The following is an 11,132-nucleotide window of genomic DNA, read 5'->3' as shown; positions in this document are numbered from 1 at the left end:
CGACGTCGGCACGTATGCCGACATGTCGACATCAAAAAATCATGTCGACAAAAAAAATTTTTTTTTTTTTTTTTAGTTTTCAAAAATATTTTTGGCCAGAAAAGCAAGTTATAGGCCCAAACTGACTTGTTATTCAAGGTTGAAACCAGAAAATACTGCTACTAAAAAAAAAAAAAATGCCAATTTTTTTTTTACAAAGTTGATGAACTTGTACATTTTGATTACCTTTGCTTCTATTGAACAGTCAGGACACATTGAATTAGTATGCATTGCTAGCTGTTCAATAGAAACAAAAGTAATTAAAATGTACAACTTTTTCAACTTTGTAAAAAAAATTGGCATTTTTTTTTTTTTTTGAGTAGCAGTATTTCTCTGGTTTCAACCTTGAATAACAAGTCAGTTTGGGCCTATAACTTGATTTTCTGGCCAATATTTTTTGAAAATTTAAAAAAAAAAATTTTTTTTTTTTTTTTTTTTTTTAGAATTTTTTTTATGTCGACACACTGTCGACGTCGGTATACCAATTATATCGACATGTCGACAATAAAAAACGGTGCCGACCACATCACTAGTTTACTCAAGGGCTTTAATTTGATATATAAAATGATGCAGTTTGATGGCAAATTTGAATTCACCTAGCTAGCATACCTAGTTCATGCCTGGATGTCCGACCGACAGAATAGCACTTTCCGTAGCAAAGTTACATCTTTCTTTCTTTCTTTCTTTCTCCCTTTTTAGTGTGGACTTCATATAAACAAAAACAACTCGCACTGGCTTTACAAATGTACGTGCACAGTAGTTTTACCTATGCGCGATCCTGAAACCTAGGTTTGATTGCAGATATCAGAACCGGGGATGGTCCCCCTCCTTCTCTTTTCGAATAGCTCTGACACTTTAACGTCGGGGGGGGGGGGTCACTCTCACACAAAAGTGCTACCCACCCACGTCCGACCACCTTTGATATGCACCCTAATGGCGAATTTTCACATAACCAAATTGCACCCCTTTAAGGCTTTATATGTACATACGATTTCCTTCAAATTTTAAATTTGTCATTATATACTCAAAATGCTGAAATAATACTAGTAATATGATCGGGAATGGTTTCTGTCCATTTTGAGCTGAAATAACGAGGTAACGTGAAAGAAACACTGCTTGTTATTTTGGCCGTTTAACACGCATTTCTTTGGGCGGACATATTAAGGGGGTACTACACCCTTGCCCAATTGTGTGCCTATTTTTGCATTTTTCTCAAAAATTATAGCGCATTGATGACAAGTAAGATATGTATATTATAGGGGCAAGGACTACAACTACTGCACTGAAAATGTTATTTCAGCACATATAGCAGTTAGTGTGGAGTTACAGTCAAAAATGAAGGAAAACCACTATTTGATCAATAAATCAATAACTACATGCCTTGAGTTGCTGAATTTTCAGTGCAGTAGTTGTAGACCTTGCCCCAAGAATATACATATTTTACTTGTCACCAATGCGCTATAATTTTTGAGAAAAATGCAAAAATATGCACAAAATTGGCCAGGGGTGTAGTACCCCCTTTGAGTCATAATTTCTTGAATTATGACTTTATGTTGAACTTTGCTCTGTTTACCTACAAACACAACAAATTTGGCTGATTCCATTTAGGTGCAAGTTGTGACATGTGTAAACATTACAAATATGCCAAAAAATCAGGTTTGAAAAAATTAACCAAAAATTAACCAAATTCATATTACAAAATCCTACCCTAAATGATGTACAAGTCATTGTAGCACATATGCAAAAACCATACCCTAAATCATGGCGTCAACTGAGAAAATTTATACCCTAAGTGGAGTAAACAGGAAAATGAGCTAATTTGATACTCAAGATGTCTTTTTGATGTTGCAGAGAGCTAACTAAAGAAAACATGCACAAAGGTAACAAGAATCAATTAAAAAGTGGTGATTTTTATCAAATTAGTGCAAACTCTCCCAAACAATAATATTACTAACCCTAAACGTCTAAAGATTTGACTGAAAAAGGACCCCTAAATGGCGATGCCTTCTGAAAAAGTACCCTTTTTTATAAAGACGTCGACGACGCTGTGTGGTGAAAAACATACCCTTTTCTAGACGTTTTTCTTGGACGCAGGTGCGTAGCAAGTATATAGTAGTGAGTGACCCCCGGGTTTAACGTGAGTTCCTCAAAGATTGACTTTCATCAAAGATTTAAACAAAACAGTGCAATGCACCCCCCCCAAATTTGAAAAAGTATAGAAAGCCTACAAAAAGTCCCAAAATTTCAGAATTTCAGTTTTTTTACACTTTTTTGGACAAAAAAGGTCCAAGTTTTGTTAATTTTTCACAAAATTGCCCCCCCCCTTTTTTCAAAATCAGCACCCCCCAAATCAAATACTGCGTACGGGCCTGACTAATTTTTTTATTTCTTTCGTGGTCCGAGCTGTGCGCCAAGTGCACACAAGCAAGTGCACACAGAAGAGATAAACAATCACACTGATTGGATGCAGAACTGACAACAAATCGGTTGCCCCTTTGGTTGTGATGCGGCGCGGCGCGTAGTAGCGATCCTTGTTACTTCTACGCGATTGCAATTCACCAATTGTTATAAAAAATTAGTCCGGGGGGGGGGGGGTCAAAAAATGTGAAGTTAAAAGTCCGGGGTAATAAAATGTACGATTTATTAAATGTTTCTGTGAATTGGGGAACTACTGAAAATCATTTCACAAGTTGCCCAAGTCCTTTTCCAACTATTGCTCTCTGTGGGAGAAGAAATAGTGCAAGGTACCAATTTGAAAGCAGTAACATCATACATGTACATGTACCACACCTAGTTACACCATTGCATTGCATTACAATACAATTTCCAACCAATCAAATTTGATGCAACTACTACAGTTCAGCTATGTTACTACTATTAAACTTTGTAATTGTTTTTATCATATTATTGTCATTTATGTATGTGGAAACCTTTCTCATATTTGTAATTGTTATTTCTAATTTCAGAGTTTCCTGCAGAGATAATCATAAAGTGCAACCGTACATGATTTGATTAGGAGAGGCTATTCTTTTCATACACTGTACATCTGCTTGTTGGGTAAGGAATAAGGATAGATAACAATTTCATACACTATACCTAGTGTCACTTAAAGTTTGGTAGCACAATGTTTCAAAATGCATCTTTGCATGGGACAAATGTTCCAATTGTGCCACCTTTATAAGCATGGATTGTGCTGGGATTCTGAGAATGGCTACCCAACCTATAACACACAGTGACGTCCATACCAAACTCAAAGTGACACAATGTATAAATGTTTCTCCATTAAACTGACTGTACTTTCTCAACATAGCAAGAAGCAAGCAACCTTGACAGAGATGTGCTACATGATCAACCTCGAGGTCATGTGACACAATCTGGTACATGGAGGCAAAAGATAGCAAATTTGAAATTAAGATAAAAGCAAAAATATGGAGTAAAAAAAGCAATAAAATACATAAAAAAATAGACATCGCAAAACTTCGTAACTTTAGAACCGAGTGTGCTAGACCTTTGGTGTTTTCAGTATATGATAGCCTAATGTTTGTACGGTAATTATTATAGTATACTAGAACATAATTCAGCATCCATAAAGTCAATCACCTGAATGTCTTTTCTGGATGGTTGCATAGTGAAACAGGTATTTTGTCGTAAAATACAAAAAAATTTATATATGTTGCTCAATACAGCAGAAGAGGGATAATTGTCCATTCTGATGATATTCCCAATCACTTGCATTATTGCAGTCAAGCACTCGAAGCTATGTTATCAAATTTAACATGTTGTACATTAATCACCAAATTTGTTTTTATATATTAAACTAAGCAGTCAGTACACACGCTGTTTTCAATATATGCTAGCTTGAGTGCAACATGTTGCTCAAATCAAGTCATTAGTTGTATATATTGCATCACATTTTCCACATTCAAATGCCCATTCCATTGCCGTTATTTTTGCAGGTACATTGCACATAAAGAATGGGAACTCGACGTAAGAGTTCAAACCAGAGAGCTGAGTGTAGCCGCCAGCTAATGCAAGACACTAGAATTGCTTCTGATTCACATGTCTCAACTTCAGTTGCCCAGGCCAATTTCCATCAAAGTCATCAACGATTTGGTACGGCTGCTGGAAAACAATGCACTTGCAATGTTCTGCATTTTTTGCTAGCTTCTACAGATTCATCAGTTTCAAGTTGGACTACTTCTGACATGAACCATAGCCTTGACCAAGGCTCTGACCTATACACACATCTACATGCAGCCAATCCTTCAATATCATACTTTATGATATCAGAACTACCCGAATACATAGAAATAGCCAACAGTATATACCATATTCAATATGGTAATCCTATGGGAGGTGTCATTTCCAATGATATTTCCAGTCCAGATGCTGCTCATTATTCTCTATTAGATGCTCTTCATTGTAGCTCTACACAACAACAGACTACATTTGTAACATTTGGCAGCCATTCCCCTAGTTATACTGTGGGCTTTCTTAACCAAGATCGCAAATATTTCATCTTTGATAGTCACAGTCGAACTCCTCTTGGTATGTTTTCAGATAGAGGATGTGCAGTACTTCTGAGTTTCGGTAGTATCAGAGATGTGCATGACCACCTTAAGGAAGTAGCATCATCCCTTCATATTCAAAATGATGAGTTTGAAGTGACACCTGCAAAAATAACAGACATGTCCAATTCTCCTGCATCTGCCATGCAGTGTTACTTTGCAGATCAGGCACTTCAACAACAACACAAAAATATGATGCTATTCCAAGCCATTACTACCAGGAACTCCTCAACCAAGAAACATAAACAGTTAAAATCTAAGGACAAATCCAGGAAAGATCTAAAAAGAAGTATTCCTGAATTTCAACGAAAAGAAAAATCTAGAGATAAAGCAAGAAAAGTGCAAGAAAGAACTGGTGTTGAAACTGCAAGAATGAGGACAAGAGGACAAAACAAGAACACTCAAAAGAACTAATTCTGAATTTCAGTTGCAATAAAGAGCTTTAGAACAAATCAAGAAAAGCCAAAACAGAAGAACTAATCCTGAAGCAAACAAGAAAGTGATGTGTCCACTAGGTGAGTACTCCTAATTCTTTTGGATATATATTTTCGCAAGTTTTTATGCAAGTGTTGAATACAAAATATTGTACAATACTACATGGTTAGAGGGGAATAGGGCAAACTATTTTCCCATATTTCCCCGGTTTGTTTTATTTGTTTTATTACACTGAATTTGCCATTGCAATCCTTTCATGCAATAATCTCTCCAAAGCATTATAATTCCTTACGTTAAGTAACAACTCCACACAAACATATATATCCCTTTATTTGATATATCATCTTCAATATTTTAATGAATCCATAATGTTTAATCATATGATTCATATCAGCTTCTAGGAATTGTTATCATGTGGCTTGAATTTTGACGGGGATAACAGGTCTACTCACAGAGCTATCAACTCTTCCAGAAGATGCGTCTTGGCCTAATCTCACCAACTCTCATCATCATGGTATTTCAGCAGTCGATGATCTCATACATACCTGAGTGCAATTCAACATGTACCGTACCTCACTAATTCAAATGAGACTACAAGGACTACAGCCTTCCACATTCACACCTCAACTGGGTGCAACACAAAACACCATCACAGTAAGTTCATTCATCTGTCTATTGGTAAATATGGAAGTACAGTTCTGATTGGCTTATTGAATCATGTCATCATCACTTCGGCACCTTATTCGCCGATCAAGCTGCATAGCAATGTGTGACCTAGTTCTCTTTAAGTGTTCGGGTTGAACTATTGCACACCACTGAAGGATCTTGCCAAATACTATAACTGAATCACAGAGTCTTGCAATATAATATAAGAATATCTAACAAAATCTTACATACGAGTATATGTTATTTTATTATTTGCATACGGTACTAACAAAAAATTTGCATTTCTTCCAGTTCCACAAATCTAATAATATTCACAAAAACAAAATGTGAGATTTTGTGGGACTCAGGAGGGTTATTAGATTCAAGAATGTGATCTTTTCCTCAGTACCCTACAATGCAAAATCAGTTTTGGTCATAAACATTGCCATCCTCTTGTATGGAAGCTTTACTGATTAATGGGCTTTATTATTGTTTTTATGCCTCCACCGCGAGGCATACTGTTTTTGCACTGTCCGTCCTTTCGTGCTTCCGTCCTTCCGTCCGTCCGGATGCTGTATCTCGGGCATTGATGGGCGGATTGACTTCAGATTTTCAGGATAGGTGGGTCATGGTCAAAAACTCTGGATACTTTTTTTTGGGTGAGGTTCAAGGTCATATACTGAGGTCAAAGGTCATTTGAGGTCAAACAAGGTAAACTTGTAAATTAGGTCTCATATGAACAGTTCAAATCCTATTGCAACCAAACTTGAGTCATAGATGCACTTTGTGAACCCTCATATATTGGTGGTGATATAAGGTCATATACTTAGGTCAAAGGTCATTTGAGGTCAACTTGTAAAATAACTTTTGGTTAAAATTTGGGCTCATATGAATAGTTTAAATCCTAATGCAACTAATCTTGGGTCATAGCTACACTATGGAAACCCTCATTTATTTATCGGGGGACCTTTTTTATACTTTGTTGCATGTAGTCCTACAGGGGGGCCCATTTTCCTTATTTGCCTCTTTTCTCAGAGACTAGGTGTTGCATGTTCCTCAAACTTGGTGGGTGGGTTCATCTTGACCCCAGGCAGAACAAGTTTGTATTGGTTAGTGGGTTAAGGTCATATGAGGTCATCCAGGGGTCATCTGAGGTCAAATTAGCAAAAACTTTCATATGGGCATGAAACTTGGTAGGTACAGTCAACGTTTAGAACCAAATTTTTGGAAGGTAATTTTGGGGTCATCTGGGGTCACCCAGGGGTCATCTGAGGTCAAATTAGTAATAACTGCGGTATGGGCATGAAACTTGGTGGGTATGATCAACATTTAGAGACAAATTTTTGGAAGGTCATTTTGGGGTCACCCAGGGGTCAACTGAGGTTAAATTAGTAATAACTGTGGTATGGGCATTACACTTGGTGGATACAGTCAACATATAGAGCCAAATTTTTTGAAGGTCATTTTGGGGTCATCCAGAGGTCATCTGAGGTCAAATTAGTAACAACTGTTGAATGGGCATAAACTTTGTGGGTACAGTCACCATCAGCCAAGTCATCCAGGTGTCATTCTGATGTCAAATTCAGTCTGCCCTTGATGCTTGAAACTTTTGAGTGCCACATTGCTCCCTTTGGTGGAGGCATCACGGTCGATGCTGTGCGTCGAAAACCGCGACATCCGAGAACCGCGGTCCATCTAGTTTTTTTCATTTTGTATTCTACAGAAGAAAGTGTTTTAGACTCGAAGATGATGCTGACAATGATCCTGATTGGATTGCAGAAACCATGTCCAGTCGTTTGGCCTCAGAGGATGAAGATGACAAAAAGCAGCAATTGATAAGCATGGTGCTTCCATAAAAGGTGAACAAAAGTAAGATGAGGAAGAAGGGAAAGAAAATGACAAAGAAGCATGATTAGGAATTGAAAACTACTGTATGTTAGAAAAAGTCACAGTAATACATAAAAGACTTGTGATAAATGCATGAAGGTTGTCAGCAAGGTAATGTTTGAAAGGCATCAAAATGGAAATGCAGATGGAAGAAGTCAAACTGCAAATGTTTTTTATTCAATCATCTTTATTCAAACAATTCAAACATACAAATTCAAAGGAATAAAGAAATCATCTAAAGTTCTGTTCTAACATCTAAAGGTCTGTTCATACTACGCCGCAATTGCTTTGCGGTACGGTGCATTGCCAATATATCGATTACCTTTTGCCGCAACTTAATTTGCAGCCCTGTTTTAGGGGGCTCTTTATCATGTTTTTTTAGCCCATAACAGTGAGAAAACCAACCCTTCAAAAACGAAGTCCTGACCTAACCCAAACTCCAGCCTTCATCTTAGGGATGGGAACGTTAAACCAGTGGTGTAGCCAGCACTTTTTCAGAGGGTGGGCAAAGGGGGGGAGGAAGACAACTTAATAGGGGAAAACTATGACGAAAATGGGCTAAAAAGTACAAAATAGGGATAAAAATCTTACATATCAGGGCGGCCAGCATCCCAGGGGGGGCAAGACTTCTCACAGGGGGCAGCTTCTCCCCTTTACCCCACTTGGCTACGTCACTGCGTTAAACGCATATGTTATACTGTTAAATGCAAGACGCATGCATGATCCATTAAACGTTTTGCAATGTCGGTAGACGTGTACATGCAAGTCATTTTCAACCTTCAATTTGTCATTCTTCAATGCTAAACAAGTGATGTTACCTATGTAACAAAACATCCAAAACAATGCAACCTCTCTCAATTTGATTTATTTTTGCCAAAGGAACAATTTGAGACCAGTTGGATTAAAATTGGAGCATTTTTCAATCCTTATGGGTTTTTTTTTTTGGTATAGTTTTTAAAAAGATTTGACCAACTTTGGAATTTCACCCCTGAATAAGCAGCTATTTTGTATTTATGCAAATTAAGCACTGTTCCACTTCTTGGAATTTCAGGGACATTTGATGTGTTCTTAGATATGTTTGTCTGAATTGAATGGTTATAAAATTGGTTCTGTTGCAATTAGTGGTGAGTTAACTGCTTACTTTTCTTAATTTGACTAGCCGATTTGGCTGAATCCTGGTTTGGATCGTTTTTCTTGTTGGCAGGCGATAGGAAATTGATTAGTTTTACTAATCCTTTATTCTCGACCGTTTTTAATTGATTATTGGGACCTCATATTCAGGAATCATCAATATGATGAGCTTTGTGATTTCTTCCGCTACTGCAGGCTTGCAGTAAGATAGAAATGATGATGTTACTTTGGACTGTGCTTCTTCAACACCATATGTAGTGTTGTGCGCTGTCTGGTGTACTTTCTTGAGTTATCTCATCAGTCTTTCAGCGATGCCATTAGCTTGTGGCCATCTAGGCATTATCTTGCGGTGTTGAAATCCCAGATGTTGCGCAAACTAGGCAAAGTCATCACTGTTAAAAGGTGGGCCATTGTCAGTGCGCAAAACCTCAGGGATGCCAAACATTGCGAAAATCTTATCTACTTAAGGGATCACCGCCTTTGCTGATGTTGAGCTCTCTGGTTTCACTACGGGAAAACGACTGTAATCATCAATGACTACAAGCAGGTAGCCTTTGTTCTGTCCTATTTCTTTAAAGTCTGCACTTTGGTGTGTCCATGGAGCAGCTGATAATTCAGACATTGTACTTCTTCATGACTGTTGTATACATGTGTTGCTTGACACGGTATGCATTTTGCAATGGTTTCCACGACTTTCTTGTCTATCCCCGGAAACCATACTAACTTTCTGTCGAAGAAGCTGCTTTGTTTTGACCACTCCCAAATGGCCTTTGTGTGCTAGGTCGATGACCTTTTGGCGCAGCGATTGAGGTACTATGAGCCTATCATTGCGAAGTAAGACATCAGATGAGGTTTCTGTGATCTCATCTTTTACATGATTTAGAAGTGTTGTAGGCGATTAACCAGTCACATACCAGTAGTTAAACACAGCTTGTATGAAATCATAACCTTTGACCTAAATGAGCACTTGATATAAACACCATATATTAGAAATGTATTACCGAGTCATTTGACCATCATTATATCTGGTGTTTCATCTTATTATGAGGTCCCCAACGATCTTTCACCATATCATATTTGTATTTGATGTGCGACTTGGCTACATGCAGGAGGCAGTTAAGGCAAGTCTTATTCGATTTTGTAATAAGACCTCTTGAACCAACCTCAAAAGGAATATATTATAACTGTAGTTGTAGCCAACGTCAGTAATGTCACCTACCAGGGAAGCATATCTGTCGATCTTAAGTTTGTGGGACTTCTCAATGTTTGTTTCAAAAGGCACCTTTGAATGGTGGGGATTACATCGGGGTTTTTGAATGGTGGGAATGTCCCCCCTGCAGTAAGGTGATGAGAATGCAATGTTCGCCGTGATGAGAATGCATTTGTTGAGAACAAGTTGGTTGTGCTCCAGAGCACCTCTGGTCCACCCAGTTCGTTAATAAATTCATCTTCATTCATTATGCTATCCCCTGACCCTGTATCCAATTCCAAGACTACACTTGTATCATTTAGTGACACAGACACAACAATGGGGTCTACCCTTTTAGGACTACTACCAGTATCTTGACCTTTGTACATACCATAACTAGTGTCATATGCATAATTATCAGTATTGCTACCTGAACAAGTGCAAAGATTATGAACACTGCCCTCATTAGGATTACTACCAGTAACATTATTATTGTCTGTGACATGGTTGGTTGAGCTACCTTTTCTAGCGAATTTTCTACATGCTGCTTTTATGTGACCTTTATTCTTACAAAAATGACACTCGGCCTGCTTTGCCCAGCAAGTTGACGGTGAATGTCCATCAGATTTGTTACAACGGAAGCAGTGCTTATTTACCTCGCCTGATTGAGGTTGCGATTTGTTGCCAGTGCTGGTGCTAGGTTTGCGTGGATCGCGAGACTGACGTCGCTGACCTTGACCTAGTTTGTTGACTGACTGTGATGACTCCTGATGGCCACCTGTGCTCTGCATGAAGGTTTGTGCATTGGCCTTAGCTTGCACCCAAGTATTGGCAAGCTGTACCGCTTTCTTGAAAGTTAGTTTTTCTCCTTGGTTTAGTAACGACTGCATGAGTCGCTGTTCTTGTAATCCAGAAACGAACCTGTCCCTGAAATTGGCTTCAAGAACATCGCCATTATATTCACACTTCTCAGCCAATCCCTTTAGTTCGGCGGCAAATGTGGATACTGATTCATTTGGTTGACGAAGTCTGTTAAAGAATTTGCACCGCTCGACAATTACACTCAGAATTGCCTCAGTTATTTCTGTGAATGAACATTCTGTGGGCTTCTTAGGAAAGAGGATCTTGCAGAAAGTTGCGTACGTCGAAGCACCCACTACGCTATTTAATATAGCCCTCTTGCGATCATTGTCAGTGATTGCATTTGCCTCAAAATATTGGGACAGTCTGTCGATGTA

General features: G+C 38.2%; 1 protein-coding gene across 1 annotated transcript; it reads left to right on the top strand.

Moving 5' to 3' along the window:
* The first annotated feature begins 3,012 nt into the window (after positions 1-3,012).
* On the top strand, positions 3,013-5,234 carry LOC140166672 (uncharacterized). The gene is made up of 2 exons (XM_072190173.1): positions 3,013-3,096; positions 3,996-5,234. The coding sequence occupies exon 2, from the start codon at positions 4,014-4,016 to the stop codon at positions 5,019-5,021; it is 1,008 nt and encodes a 335-aa protein (XP_072046274.1). The 5' UTR covers positions 3,013-3,096; positions 3,996-4,013; the 3' UTR covers positions 5,022-5,234.
* Positions 5,235-11,132: the final 5,898 nt, after the last annotated feature.

This window comes from Amphiura filiformis, chromosome 1 (genome assembly GCF_039555335.1).
Source record: "Amphiura filiformis chromosome 1, Afil_fr2py, whole genome shotgun sequence".
Classification (NCBI taxonomy): Eukaryota; Metazoa; Echinodermata; class Ophiuroidea; order Amphilepidida; family Amphiuridae; genus Amphiura; species Amphiura filiformis.
The sequence above is the reverse complement of the archived record's forward strand: the minus strand, read 5'-3'. Positions and strand labels throughout refer to the sequence as shown.

What these genes read in the sequence shown, in the direction of transcription:
- LOC140166672 (XM_072190173.1), top strand. Translation starts at nt 4,014, where the DNA reads ATGGGAACTCGACGTAAGAGTTCAAACCAGAGAGCTGAGTGTAGCCGC.